This window comes from Haliotis cracherodii, unplaced genomic scaffold (assembly GCF_022045235.1).
Source record: "Haliotis cracherodii isolate W230 unplaced genomic scaffold, xgHalCrac1.p SCAF_9, whole genome shotgun sequence".
In the NCBI taxonomy this organism is placed as follows: domain Eukaryota; kingdom Metazoa; phylum Mollusca; class Gastropoda; order Lepetellida; family Haliotidae; genus Haliotis; species Haliotis cracherodii.
The window spans coordinates 58,763,843-58,779,085 of record NW_027266343.1 but is presented as its reverse complement, the minus strand read 5'-3'; the positions used below and the strand labels follow the sequence as shown (position 1 = coordinate 58,779,085).

Below are 15,243 nucleotides of genomic sequence, written 5' to 3'. Positions count from 1 at the left end.
TAACAAAGTAGACGGGATTTACGCTCGCCTGCAGCCAATGATGAATATATACTCCTCACAAACATTCCAGCTAATTAACAAACTACACAATCGTCACCACACATTCCCGTTACATAAGACTTGCATATCCCGGCAGAGGTCAGATACCACAGTATTGCTTGCGATATGAAAAACAGATATGAAATCATTCCCTTAAATAATTGTTAATCAGATCAATAACAAAGCGAGAAGTTGAGATATAGGCGTGCGCCTTCACTTACTCAATAAATAGACATAAAAATGAATGATTACATATTGTGTCAAAGATGTAGACATAACTATTGGAAGTAATGGTTTTATATATGTGTGTGTCTGTCTGAATGTGTGCGTGCGTGCATATGTGTGTGTGTGCATGTTTGTGTGCGCGCATGCGTGCGTGCGTGCGTGCGTGCGTGCATTTATGTGTGTTAGCGGGCATGTTTGCGTGCGTACATGTTTGTGAGCGGGCATTTATGTGTGTGAGCGGGCATATGTCTGTGTGCGCGCGTGCGTACGTGCATGTATGTGTGTGAGCGGGCATGTGTGTGTGCTGGTGTGCATGTGTGTGTGCATATGTGTTAATGCGTGTGTGTATGTGTCTTTAAAACAAAGAATCAAGGTCAGTGAAATTCAGCGACTATAAGAAATGATAGAATGACGAATATTGTGGTTGGGTTGTAAGGCCTTTTCAATGGAAAATGAAGTTTACAAGAATAACATGAATAAATACAAACATTGAAGATGACTCACGCCTTTCATGAGGGTGACATGTGAAACTATAAACCCTAACAAGAACAAATACGTCTATTAATGGCGATGATGTCGGACCTGAAGGGTGACACTGGCGGTCGTGGCTACAAGTGGTGTTCCTGCAAGTAGGCATCAACCCTGTCTGCTATTGCTACAAAGATCTGTTTGGCGTCTCGCATGATGAGATAGTTTCTCCTGTCGATTTCAGAAATATCCTTCAGAACACTGTACTCACTCGGCATGATGTCACGTGATACATCAGTAACTACTTCCTGGTTGAGGCCTCCCAGCATGTCCTGCATCAAACACAACATCTCCACGTACTTGTTTTCAAGTCCCTCCAGCTTCTGAGTGTAGTCATATGTATCGAGGCGAGCTAGTTCCAGGAAGACCCCAATTTGTGACAAACGCTCGGTTTCATTGAAAAGTATATCCTCAATCTGCAGGGAAAGGGACATTCTCATTGAACTGTTTATATTTGCTTTGCTTACACAACTCAAAGCCGGGTGTATGTTTAACGGGGGTTTATGTTGAAGTGTTCAAGGATATGTCAAAGGATACTTTGCAAAATCAGAGTAAAGTAATATACATGTATAAGGAAGAGAATTTATGGACGTCAACTTCTTAATTCTGAGGACACACGTTTGGGAGTATATATGCTTACTCCTTCATCAGGTGAATGGATGCTACGAGGCAGAAAACATATGTATGTACCCGTAAGGAAAGTAGGAAAGTAACAAAAGTGATAAGGTATACTGGAAACTAACGAGGGAGGCCAACAGATGATTGCCACTGGAATATATGTTGTAAAATTCACTGTCCAACACGCCGCTAAACCTAACGCACTCACCCACTGACTCGGTACTGATGCTGGGAGTGAGGTAAGTGAAAGAATTCCTCAGAAGACTTCCTTCATACACGGTATTACGTCACACGATCGTCTTACCGAAGGTGTGACGATAAGGGGTATATTACTAGAACTCTATATGTTATACTATATATATCACACTGCCGGTTTAAGGGTAGTACTGTGCATGTCATACTATATTCGTACATACCAGAACGCCAGGTGTGAAGGAAGCACCTGTTCCCGGGAATCCTGTGAGAGAGGGGCTCGTGTGGAGTAGTTGTGCGGCTGTGCTGCCAATCCGTGACTTCTACAAAACATCAACGGTACACTGACTGTTTGTTTGTTTGTTGTTCAACGCCGCACTTAAGAATATTCCCGCTATATGACGGCGGTATGTACATAATCGAGTCTGGACCAGACAATCCAGTGATTGACATCATGAGCTTCGATCGCCTTTTACGGCAAGCATGGGTTGTTGAAGATCTATTCTAACCCGGATCTTCGCGGATCGGACGGTACACTGATAATCACAGGATGGGGGACGCCAAAATACAGACAGTTAACCTAGGTTGGATGAAAAAAACTTTAAAATGGCGTTTAAGATTATTTCACTCATACAGCGACGTGATTGCACGCGTGTGTTCCAGCTGCTTATACTAGGCCGGACTGATGTCGACTTTGTGGTGCTGGGCCAGTGAGATATCATGCCGAAGTGTAACATGGATACACCAGTCAGACATTTTACTGACTCCGAACCGACTCGTCCTTGTTTTATCCCTTTGTGCCGAGCGCCAGGCAGGGTAACAAGGAGTACCATCTTTTACTGTACTGTGGCTATGGAATCGAAACACCGACCACCCGCTCTCCGGGCAGACGCTCTATCCGCTTGTTAATGCGACAAGAGTATAACGGACAAAACAGCTGTGAAAATTATATGAATGGTCAGTGATGACACCAGGTGTTCGCGAAAAGCGTAAATAATGTACCACGTCACGTTTGTCAGCCCGATACTGCATTGTTTTACGCCGCATTTAGCAATAATCTAGCAACATCAGGGCTGAGGACATCAGACATCGAACCCGGATCTTCGGCGTGACGAGCGAACACTTTAACCACTAGGCTACCCCACCGCATTGTGTAGATGCTGTTAACGTAGGCCGGTATGTCTGTTGTACTTACAATTATGTAGGTTATTTTGTCGGTAAGAGTTGCTGCTGTCTGAGACTCGTACTTGAGTGACGTCAGGTCTATGCCGAGTGGCATGGGTGGGAGAGTGGGTAGAGATGGGATTGACCCAGAGACGGGCGCCCCACCACCACACGGGTTTACCCAAGGGCCGTCCTCCTCAGGTAGTGGTACCGCATGGGTTGTTGATTTCGGATGGGGAGAGAGCAGCAGAGCTAAAAGATGAAACGACAACAGTTCAGATATAGCTCGTGGTTATATTATTACATGTTGAAATAAACTTCCGAAACAAATTCCATTGGGAATAAAAAGCAAAGCAGAGATACAAATTGTAGGAGTTGATCACTGAAAATCAGGTCCGAAATGGGTTAACATGTCCTACAAATGATACACTTTTTATATTAACCAATATTTCGCATTCACAAACGTGGCGTGGCAGTCTAGTGGTTAAAGCGTTGAACCGACACGCTAAAGAATCGGGTCCTATTCCCAACATGGTTACACTCGGCGAATACTGATACAAAAGTCTTAACATCACACACATTCACATTCATCCTGGAACACATGATACCAAATCCTTCCAACGCACCTGTTGACAACGTGAAGGCGAGCACCAGTTTGTACATTCTGAACGGAGTAGATGAACACTTCGGTAACGTTCTGAAGAAGTCTTTTTAATTTGTTTCTTAGACTCTCCCATGGCAGTATTTATATACTTATATCCGTAAAACGAAAGAGAATGACGGGTATTACAGAAATATATTGGAAAATTACATTAATTCGCATCCCAAATTTCCATAATTAATATATCAAGTGGACATCTTTCCTGGACAGTGATACCTTGACCTACTCCCAGTGAACCAATCAGATCCCAGTCTTGCAAACAAACCATGGTTAATTCGGCAGTTTTCGTGAAAAAACCCAACTTTCAAACCATCAACGATCGACAGATATTCTGTGAGGTAGCTATGGTAACCTAAAACAGTTTTACCAACGATATAGTGGACAGCTAGAAACAAGGAATTTCGTAGGAGAGGCTCACCTTGGTCTGAGGACCAATTAGGAAAATCCAACCTTCTCACATCCCCAAGCACACCCTATAGTTCTACCTTTAAATAAAACAGCCAATCAGATCTGTTAGGGCGCCTGTGAATGAGCTGTTTTTATTTACAGTTTATATATTTTGCATTATCACCATCATGGTGTCGGACATCGATAAGCCGCTTTTGCATCAACACAGGTTTTTATTTCCTTCAAATTTCCACACCCCAGGAAGAGTGTCGCTGCTTCGGCCAACGTGTGTACCAGGAAACTCGTCTCTAATATATGTGTGATAGAGCGAGGAGTACGACGCGTGTTGGTATTGTTTCACGAATTAACGCCAGTAAACATCACCAGATCATTCATATATACACACACAGTTATCTGTACATATATTAGATTCTGGGTTCTAGGGATTCTCAAATCTGTGGCATATTGAATATTCCGGTAGGAGTTTACTTCAGCATGATGGCTAACGTCGATTTAGGAATACAGGCATGGTTCGATTCTCACCCTGGCGTCATCATAGGTGGGATGACGATTGTGATAGAGTGTAAAACAAAAGTTCTGTTCAGTTCAGATTGCGTAAATGACTTCTTAAAAATGTAGTAATACAAGGTTGTTCATAAAAGTAACTATGTTACTAGCCTATGTTTCCTACATCGTGTGCTATTATTGTTGTTACAGATTGTTTACAAACACCGTGTTTTGTATCGGATTCTACGACAAAGGTTTTACATAAAACTGATCGTGATAGGTGTGGCAACCGTGTTACTACCGGCATATCGTTTATCAAAACCAAATATTTTATATATTTTAACGTTTATCCTCTTATATCATTTGTGTATGAATATATATACACGAAGGAAGCCGTAACTCAGACTAAATGTTGCACATCTTATCTAAAGGATTACTTATTGCTTTCAGTCTTTCGTGGCTTAAGAGATATTTTTCCTACTGAATTTTAAATTCAGATGACGACCAAAAAGAGTGTGCATTAAAAAAATGGATGAACAAATTGGGAAGTCATTGTTATAAAAATAAACTCCTTAAACAGTGTTTTTCCGGGTCAAGCCTTGGTCATACAACGTATAGGACACGGATGTTTATCAAAATATTTCCGGCAAATCTATGAATAATCTATGAATGAATGTAGTTTCAATGGCCGTGAGAGAGTATTTGCAGTGTTGAAGTGTCGTCATGTGTACGCTAGTTCCCGCCTGCACCCCCTCTGGTTAACGTCAAGCTACACTAAGATGGCGTCCTGTTATGTATCCGTGTCACGTGATAGTAGACGTACCACGGATGCCCCTGAAGTATTCAATATACATACAATGATGGACACTTGTAAGTCGTGACGCCCTTCATCACATATATACAGACACCTTCATTCATACAACTGTTCTATTCAGTCAGTTTTGCGCTGCGTCTTCGCAACAGCTTGGTGTGGTTGTAGGTAAAGAACCGTCCCTGTTCCAGAGGAGCGTCATGATCATTGTCACCGTACGTGCGGGGACGGGTATTACTCGGGGTGAAACGCTCAATTGCTATTTTCGCTTTCTCTCGCATGTTATTGGTTGTTGCCCAGTTAACAACATTTCATTGTGCAGTTACCCTGCTTGGAATGCACAATCGCTCCATGCTTTCTGATTTCATGAGTCCCACACCACGATGTACACGTCAGTCCTAACTTGTACGGTGCCGCCTGCTGACCTTGAAAAGATCTTCGAGAAATGAAAAGTTAAAACTAATTTTTAGATCAGTTTAAATTTAAACCGTTCTTGTTGGAATGCACAGAGGGAAGATATAGTTCCGGTTAACGCACGATGTGACACGTGTCACGTGACTGGTCCGTGGCATACATGTATGCAAGGACGATAATGACGGAATCCGTGTGTAGGTTCTCATGGATGGTCGAAATTACGTAACTTTTGAGTTGTATGCATAAATGCGTAAAGGATAAATGCGTCGTACATTACATGTGTAATGTATGGATCGAACGGTAAATGTGTAGTCCTTAAATGTAATGTAATTATAATGTAGACGATGAACGGTAAATGTGAAGGCAATAAATGTAATGTAATTATAATGTAGACGATGAACGGTAAATGTGAAGGCAATAGATGTAATGTAATTATGATGTAGACGATGAACGGTAAAGTGAAGTCAATAGATGTAATGTAATTATGATGTAGACGATGAACGGTAAATGTGAAGTCAATAAATGTAATGTAATTATAATGTAGACGATGAACGGTAAAGTGAAGTCAATAAATGTAATGTAATTATGATGTAGACGATGAACGGTAAATGTGAAGTCAATAAATGTAATGTAATTATAATGTAGACGATGAACGGTAAATATGAAGGCAATATTTGTAATGTTATAAAGTTTAGGGATTGAACGGTAAATGTGAAGGCATTTTAATGTAATCATACCGGTGGTGATGAACGATATACTAGTAGATATAGGCAGTAATAATGATGCAAATACGATACAGGCGATGAACGATGTATGAGTAGACAGTAATGTTGTATATGTAACTGTAGTAAAGTCATTGAACGATACCTGTACAATATGGATAATTAAATCATTCGCTTATGTATGATTCGGTAGCTAGTCAAACCTCTCTTGTAATCTGGTGTGGCTTTGGCAAGGATTGGGATTTACAAAAAATAATGAACTCGTGACTCGGAATTCTGCTCGGATTGGTAAAATAAACAACAAGGGAATTTGGCCCAAAAGGCTAACTTAACCCTTGGGTATATCGAGGATAGGATATCGTTCAAGAATGATCAAGAACCAATTCTGTTCCCTTGATTTACCCACCAGGGGTAGAAATGAAACTATTTCATATCAAGATCTATGCATAATAATCAGAGTGACAAAACTTTCACGATGATACTGACTGTAGGACAAGAGGGATGCCTTCAACTTTCCAATAGTAACTTTCCCTCTATGTCGAGCAATATTCCAGCAGCCCCAGCCTTTGGGAGGTTCACAAAGGTTCACTTTTGAGGTACAAACGATCATGCTCTCAATTCGAAGATTTCCTCCGACTCTTGCCCAGTTTGGTCAGGGTTACATTCAAGGCGTCAGTAAAGTTTTACAAAAACATGTGGATGACATTTCCAAATTTGACATCAGTGACAAATAATATGCCTGATGTAATTCCTACACTACACTTTACTATAATTATTACGTTCCGGTGTTTTTCAGGTGAACCATTTACTTGCGTTTGTGACGGGTGCCACTGGTGGGGCAATATACGCGCAACTTTTCGCCAACACCTGGTGTCATCATTAATTGATAGTAGTTCATAAACACATGCTTATGATACAGTGGAATTCATTCAACGGAATACCTTCTGCAGACAGTACTTATTATCAGGAAAGCCATATAAATGAATTATAAGTGATTCCATGGCATTTGACTGGCAAACCAAGCAACTTGCCTTTGCATGTGTTTGTGACCAGTGCCACCTGTGGGGCAGGATACGCTCACCTTTTCGCGAACACCTGGTATCATCCCTATTTGATAGTGATTCATAAACACATAATCATGATATAGTCGGAATCGTACAAAAAGCGGGAGAGATGTGACAATAGGTAATGGGAGAAAAGGTACAGGTAATCGACGTGAGGATTGTGAGAATATACAGGAAATACTTTCTTTTTACAAATATCCTTAAAGGGGCTGTACATAATGTTGACATCTCATATACAAGATAAAGGACTCGTGATCTTTGTTTATCGTACAATAAAACACTGCAGTGAGAATAAACTACTCGGGGCTGCCCTCATGGTTTATTCTTCCTGCAGTGTTTATTGTACGATAAACAACTCCCGCTCGTCGTTTATTTTTTAAATAAGTGTTGACTTCACTGCGCTAAGAGGATTTATACAGTATGCACATCGTTGTTGGAGGATGGGGTCAACTCACTCCAGGGATTTCCTCCTAGGATCACACCCTTGGAATATTAAAAATGTATTTCAGTCATGTGCAAGTACATATTCAATCAGTCTTATATTCCCGTTGTCATAATGATTCGTAATGATTGATTTAATTATTTATCCCTTGCTTTAGCCCTTTGCTAGAAGTGAGTGAATGAGTTGAGTTTAACGCCGCTTTTAACATTATTCCAGTTACACGGCATGTCAGCTTAATGTGGGAGGAAAGCCCGAAGTGATGCAGGTCTCAGACGTTTACCACTTCGGTGAAACCCACGAGCACAGGTATGGTGCTGACAAACCTAGAAACATAATCGGGCGAACCGGGATTCGAACCCACAATCATAGGTTTCTAGCTTTCCCAAGATACGCAACTCTGTTCAACGAATCGCGGCGCCTTATACGACTGGGCCACCAGTTCCCCCTTCTAGAAGTATATTAGCCCAAGGATACCATTTCAAGAGTGCAAATATAGCTGCTTAGCTCAGAACAATTTGTCTGTGGGTGTACGAGGGAGTGCATGAAAGACATTATCCCACACCCACAATGCTCTATATAGACATTTCCCCACATGGACAATACCTTATATTAATTTGATCCAAAGGGATTGATTATACCCCGAAGGGAGTCTTTTGATCCTGAGAGGGGAGTGATTTGATACCAGGAAAGTTTCACCCCAAAGTGTGCCAGTTCTAGGATCAGGACACTCTAAGTAATTCCATCAGAGGACAGAATGACTCTGGAGTGAAATTTAAGGGGAGTGATTCTATCCTGCCACGCCTCCATGAACGCAGATGTATATAGTCACAGCGTGTCCTCGTCGCAGCCTGGACTACGTACTGCCAGGACTGTTCAGTGAGTGAGTTGTAACGCTTCTTTTCGCTTTGTATATTTCCTGACGTTTAACTCTAAAACGATTCTTACAAAATTTCATGTGCATACACCGATCGCGAACATTACACGTAGTTTATATAGCTGAAGTGTACATGGATATCGCTTTACAGCAGTGTCAGGATGTCTCTACCGAAACGTCGCTTTTTAGCTGGAAATGAAGAAGTTGTCATTCATAAATTGTGTCTACTTTGTCATTCCCAAACAGTAGGTCAAGTATGTTTCAACTAGCTTCATTCGTCCAACTTCGTCTTGTAATTGCCTATGAAGATGCAGAAACTCTGCAAGTGCTTGAGTCGGTATGTTTCTTCGGCTGAAACCGTAGTCACCGATTCCGACCATGAGGACCATCAACCAAGTACAGGCAGACAACCAGCTGTAGTCCAGGCAGCTGTGGTCAGTTCATGTGAGTACCGGTATTCGAAGATCACCCCTTCCTTCAACAACCTCCTGTTTGTGTTACAGCTGTTTATATAACAATGGGTGAAAGGATGCAGTGTTTTTAGCAATATTCCAGCAATATAACGGCGGGGGACACTAGAAATGGTATTCACACATTGTACCATTGTAGAGAATTGAACCCGGACCTTCATCTTGACGAGCTAACAATTTAACCACTAGGCTACCCCTCGACCCCTCTAACAATACGTTTTACGTGGTAAATTCGCAGTTTTGAGCATTTAAACACAACACACCTTTAGAAAGTGAAACATATTTCCGTTTGTAACTTCTTAATTAATTTTCTATTAAATTTACACAATGTTATTTGGCGTCCAGTTTCCACCCTTGCCGAACTAGGCTGGTATTATGGAGTTACAACGAGTCTTTGAATAATCCAATCAAAATCGCGCACCGAAATCGAAATCCGGTTCATAAACTGTCGTGCAGATATCGGTCGATTGAAGGATTTGCAAAGCATGTTCACAGCCAACTTGTCAGCAGATATTTTCAAAATCTGTTCATGTTTCTAATCAAGGTGCTTACGTGATTTGATGATTTCGCGATGTAAGACCCGTTTTATCACAATATAGATCTTGATTATCGATCAGATCGTCCTGACTAGGCGCCGCCATTTTGTTTGAAGCAAACGCAAGTGATACGAGAGGTGGAATTTGATTGGTCCATAGGAAAGGCTTAGAAGGGACATAACTGGTAATAGCCACTGGTGGCGCTACGATCGAGCCCGTAATTCCAGCCTAGTTCGGCAAGGGTGGAAACTTGACTTTTAAAGTCAGTTAACTCTCTTGCCTCGGGAAGATGGGTGCAGTCATGAGTAAGTGGTTGTCTACAGCTTTAAGAAGTGCTGCAAAATAATGCGGGTCTCTACAAATACAGCTGAACTATTTCCGTTTTGTTTCACAGAATGAACGAAAAATATGGAGGTTTAGTTTTATTTTCAAAAATATAAAAATATAAATATTCCAAAGAAAAACCTTGTAAAACATATTTCAAATAAATACAAAAGTCAACACAGAAAATATAATAACCAAAATGTTGACCAGTTACAACTGGTCAGTTAAATACAATTTGAAACAATATTGTCATCTTGTTAAATGTATACACAAACAAATTTGTCATGTCTGAAATCACAGCCTCGTTATAATCATACAATTCAACGACAAATCATTATACAATGGCCATGTGTTAAGATTCAGATCTATAGAAAGATTACTTGAGCTATGTACAACACACAGCATAAGATGGTCATCTTGTAATCGGCACAATGGAAACAATAAGTGATGCCTTAGAACATGGCTTGCAACAGTAATAATCTAAATGACATTGTTCTTTTGACAATGTTTCAAGATTTGTAAATCAACGTTTAAAATGACCTCGATTTCATCTTTTGTAAAACAGCATATGGAAATATAGAGACCAAAGTACATTAGTGAGTGAGTGAGTGAATATGGTTTTACGCCGCTTATAGCAATATTCCAGCAATATCACGGCGGGGGACACCAGAAATGGGCTTCATACATTGTACCCATGTCGGGAATCGGACCCGGGTCTTCGGCGTGACGATCGACACATAAAAACGATTGAAATGCTTACATATGGACTTTTATGAAGTACGAAACAAGACACCCCCGGGGTTGGAATCAAACCAACGCCTTACCCGGCTGATGCCCCCCCCCCCCCCCCCCCCCCGACTACTCCACCTGACTACCCCGCCTGACTACCCCGCCTGACTACCCCGCTTGACTACCCCACCTGACTACCCCGCCTGACTATCCCGCCTGACGACCCCACCTGACTACCCCACCTGACTACCCCGCCTGACTACCCCGCCTGACTATCCCGCCTGACTACCCCGCCTGTTACCCGTGAAGATCCGAGGTAGAAGAAGTCTTCAACAACCCATGTTTGCCGTAAGAGGCGACTGTGCTTGTCGTAAGAGGTGACTAACGGGATCGGGTGGTCAGGCTCGCTGACTTGGTTGATGCATGTCATCGTATCCCAATTGCGTAGATAGATGCTCATGGTATCAATAACTGGATTGTCTGGTCCAGACTTGATTAATTACAGACCGCCGTCATAACGCTGGAATATTGCTGATAGGGGCGTTAAACAACAAACGTTGGGAGGTGTATCGCCAGGATCGTTTGTGGCATTTACTCGACTGTATGGCAGGTTAAGTAGCATAATAACAATCTCACTTTATAACAGCCTGAATATACACATGAATACACGCATGACATGAACGTTATGTTATCAATGAATTAGCAAAATAAATACATAGCCATTTACAGTACGTGACATTTTCAAATTCAAAACCTGTTCAATTAGGAGCTGTTGTCCTGCAAGTAGGCATCAATCTCTTCCGATATGGCGACAGCAACAGCCTGTGTGCCGCGGACCATGATGTAGTTCCTGACGTCGATCTGAGATATCTGATCCAGGGTCCTGTATTCATCTGGCATGATGTCACGTGACACATTTGTCGTCACTTCCTGGTTAAGTCTTTTCATCGTAACGTGCATCTTACACAACAATTCCACATTCTTGTTTTCGACTTGTCTGATTTTATCCGCATAGTCATAGGTATCAAAGCCAGCTTGTTCGAGGAACACTTCAATCTTTGACAACCGTTGAACTTCGTCCAAAAACAGTTCCTCGATCTGAAGAAGAATATATCATCATCATCATATATAAACGTCGTCGTCGTCATCGTGTTTCTAACGTCAACTCATGAACTGTATAAAAAACGTCAACGCCAAGGAATAACCATTCGTGATTGTCAGACGAAACAAATTCCATTGGGCGGAAAAAACAAAAATAGCAGTGAAAATGTATCCTTGCTATCAACCAATGGTCTGAGAGACTCAGGCCCGATTAGTGACAGGCCAAGTGATATGGCTGGAATACTTTCACATGATGATGATGATGATGATGATGATGATGATGTCGTTGACGTTGACGTTAACGGGAAACGGGACTGTGTGTACATTTTACGCTGGATATATCGAACGCCGATATAGCAACTAATTATTAGCAACAAGTCAAGCACATCCAGACATGTACATAACCAACAGTTTATAGAAATAACTGATTTCGGATATACCACAACAAAATACGATGTTGAATAAACGTGCATCACGACGTCACATAAACCTACCGTTGTTCCGTTAGTGTATGAAACGCCCGTACTGGGGAAGCCATCGAGGACAATACTGCTTGCCGCATTAGCTACTGACGTGCCTATTCTGGATCGCTGTAAGAAATAAAATAGACAGTATGTGCAACATTCCGGAGCAGACGAGGTAACTAGATATCCATGCAGCCTGTGTTAATCTGTGAGGATCGAATGGTAATGTACTCGAATTAGAAAAGCCATTAAGTTAATGCCGTTAATTCGTCCCTGCGTATTCCTTCTATATTCATCAGTTTCGGTTGTGTCGAACCTCGGATAACACGAAGTATTTATATAGGTCCCTTCAACTACGACACTTTGTTTGACTGCATGTTAATTATTTTGGAGAAACAAAATATTATTTTATTTTTATATTATAAGCTTTTCTCTACATGCTGACGTCACATGTTTAGCTTACTGTGATTACAAACTGTGTTTTTATGAAATGAAGTCGATGTTTCCTGCGGTAGAATGGGACCAGACATGAAACGACCTATATATCTAAAACTAACATTCAATTCTTTCAACGCTATGCCACAACCAGGAAGTGAGATCACGTATGTAGGTAGGTAGGTATAATAATAAAAAAAACTTTTCTTAATCATAATCAAAGAGTCCAGAGTCCATTTAACGCAAGGGTGAGTCAGGTGAGTGGGGTTATATCTGTGATATAATAACTTGACATTAAGTAACACAGGTCTTAGACGTTTAGCAGTTTGATGAAACCCACGTGTGAGGGTATGTTGACAGACCAAGCATCATAATCGGGAGGATTCGAACACATAATCAGCGGATCCAAACTGCCAAGGGACACAACTCTGTAAGTTAGCAATAGTATCGTTGGTACAACAAAATGGCATAAAAGCTACATGTCATACGACTTACTATTGTGTAAGATGTCTCGTCACACAGACTGACAGCCGTCAGCGCCATGAGTTTCAGTGAAGCTAGCTCCTCGCTGATTGGCTTAGGCGGGACTGTGGGGAGATTCAAGGCTGATCCGGAGATGGGCTGACCCCCTCCGCAAGGGTTGACCCAACGGCCGTCCTCCTCGGGTACCGGTGCAGCGAGCGTTGTTGGAATACGTTGTGACGATAATAGCACCACTGAAATACATACGAAAGTACCAAGACTGTAAGCATGCGTCGTATATTATCATACATGACAAGGCTTAAACATATATGTGCCGTATTGTGTTAAGAATTAATTCTTTGAACATTCCAAAGGATGCGAAGCGGATCAGCGGATCCTGCACAGCTAAGGGACGGAACTGCGAATTGCGGCACGTTAGAATACTTGGCCAGCAGAACAAAACTTATAATTGTAATAGGAAACCTTTCAAAGAGTGAAGTCGCCTTTATATACTTGTTCGAACATTGTTAAATACACAGGCCTAAGATATGGCTCATCCTCATTAATCCAGTGGAAACACTCGTAAAACGTTACCTGGGCCGATTAATGAATAAGTTTTATTTCTAAACTAATGGATCTAGTTCGATGTATCCGTAATAAATAAAGATAAAAGCAATAATATGGTAAATAATGAGCTTAAATTCACATATTCGTGTAACCAACCTGTGGTGATTATAAAAACTGCAAAACACGATTCCATTCTTGAAGAGTTTGCAGGAGAACTTTTACGATGACAGTAAGATAATCACGAAGGTAGGCAAACCAGTATTCCAGTAAGCGATGGGAGAGAACTGATTTCATTGCTATGCTATATGCCATATTTATACAAATATTATAAACCAAACTAGGGATTTCTTGACTGAAATTTTCTTCATCTTGTTCAAACTTTCCGTAAACACTGTCGGGCATTACTTACAGAGCAACCAATCACACGCCACCCGCTACGGGAGCAGTGACATTAGCATTGTAGGTATGCATTTCATTCAGGTTTTCTCGGCTGTCGTGAACGCAGAGCAATTGGGGTTGCAGACACGGTAATGTTCTCACTTACCTCCCTTTGCCATGACATGTTGTCAGGAACCCGGCCTACTCCCGGTGGGGCTAGTCGGGTCACCTATTCAGGCATGCCCCCTTCACAGCCATTAGATTTGAATGTGGGACTTTCCAGTACATCGAAATAGGTATGACTCGGTTTAAAAAACATTTGCTCAATGGCATACAATTGAGGTAACAGATCTATGGGTCTTTACATAGCCTTGATTCTTTGTGAATATCTTGATGTTGTAAGTGGGATTTAACGCCAATTTGAAGTTATTTAAGTTATAGTGTGGTTGAAAGCTTCAGTGGGAATACCAAAGGTGGCATAAATTGTTGACTTTTAACACTTTGGAGAAACGCACGAGGATTGGTTCGGGGCTGATATACCAAGGATAATATTTGGGGAAAGATGGGATTCGAACCCACAACTTAATCATCTCAGCCTCCAGATTGTCCCCGTTTCGATGTCCCTGTGGATCCGGGGTAGAATAGGTCTTCAACAACCCATCTGTCCCTAAAAGGCAACTATGCTTGTCGTAACAGGCGACTACCGGGATCGGGTGGTCAGGACGTGTCCGGAGGCGTCTTAACGAACGTGATACGAGCGTCGACGTTAGGCAACATGACAAACTTGGGGTTTGGTCGGTAATGATGAGGCGAGATCACTATGACTGCCAGAACGAGCTGCATGTTGTTCATGGAAGTGTCACTGGACAGTACCACAAAACACAGGTGCCAAGAGTTGCGCGTTAGTGCCTCATGTTTGTCAACGTTTTGTCTTTCAAGACAAGACTCGTGCCCACTGTGTACGTATCATGACTGACTATCTCCAGCACACCAGCAGGGAGACATCACCAGAAGGCCATGACCAGACAGGAGTCCTGACCTTTCCCCCATTGAGCGCGTCCGGGACATTATCGGGAGACGTGTACGCCAAGGTCAAAGGCCACCCGTTTCGGACTGGTCCAGGCCTACA

The 15,243-nt window shown here is 41.8% G+C and overlaps 2 protein-coding genes across 2 annotated transcripts; both read right to left on the bottom strand.

Annotated features, from left to right (window-relative positions):
* Positions 1 to 872: 872 nt before the first annotated feature.
* On the bottom strand, positions 873 to 3,429 carry LOC139452012 (uncharacterized). Its single transcript, XM_071233291.1, has 4 exons — positions 3,393 to 3,429; positions 2,798 to 3,018; positions 1,827 to 1,925; positions 873 to 1,208 (listed from the first exon to the last, which is right to left on the bottom strand). Exons 1-4 carry the CDS (start codon positions 3,427 to 3,429, stop codon positions 873 to 875), a joined length of 693 nt encoding a protein of 230 aa, XP_071089392.1.
* Positions 3,430 to 11,283: 7,854 nt separating this feature from the next.
* LOC139453359 (uncharacterized) lies at positions 11,284 to 13,970 on the bottom strand. Its single transcript, XM_071235031.1, has 4 exons — positions 13,893 to 13,970; positions 13,203 to 13,423; positions 12,303 to 12,398; positions 11,284 to 11,805 (listed from the first exon to the last, which is right to left on the bottom strand). Exons 1-4 carry the CDS (start codon positions 13,927 to 13,929, stop codon positions 11,470 to 11,472), a joined length of 690 nt encoding a protein of 229 aa, XP_071091132.1. The 5' UTR covers positions 13,930 to 13,970; the 3' UTR covers positions 11,284 to 11,469.
* Positions 13,971 to 15,243: the final 1,273 nt, after the last annotated feature.

Bases quoted from the DNA above. Each gene is read 5' to 3' on its own strand.
- LOC139452012 (XM_071233291.1), bottom strand. From the start codon at position 3,429: ATGTACAAACTGGTGCTCGCCTTCACGTTGTCAACAG. The intron at 3,019-3,392 runs GTGCGTTGGAAG...TTCATCTTTTAG, and splicing joins CGCCTTCACGTTGTCAACAG to CTCTGCTGCTCTCTCCCCAT. The intron at 1,209-1,826 runs GTATGTACGAAT...CTTTCCCTGCAG, and splicing joins CCTTCACACCTGGCGTTCTG to ATTGAGGATATACTTTTCAA.
- LOC139453359 (XM_071235031.1), bottom strand. From the start codon at position 13,929: ATGGAATCGTGTTTTGCAGTTTTTATAATCACCACAG. The intron at 12,399-13,202 runs GTAAGTCGTATG...TATTTCTTACAG, and splicing joins ACGAGACATCTTACACAATA to CGATCCAGAATAGGCACGTC. The intron at 11,806-12,302 runs GTAGGTTTATGT...ATTCTTCTTCAG, and splicing joins CATACACTAACGGAACAACG to ATCGAGGAACTGTTTTTGGA.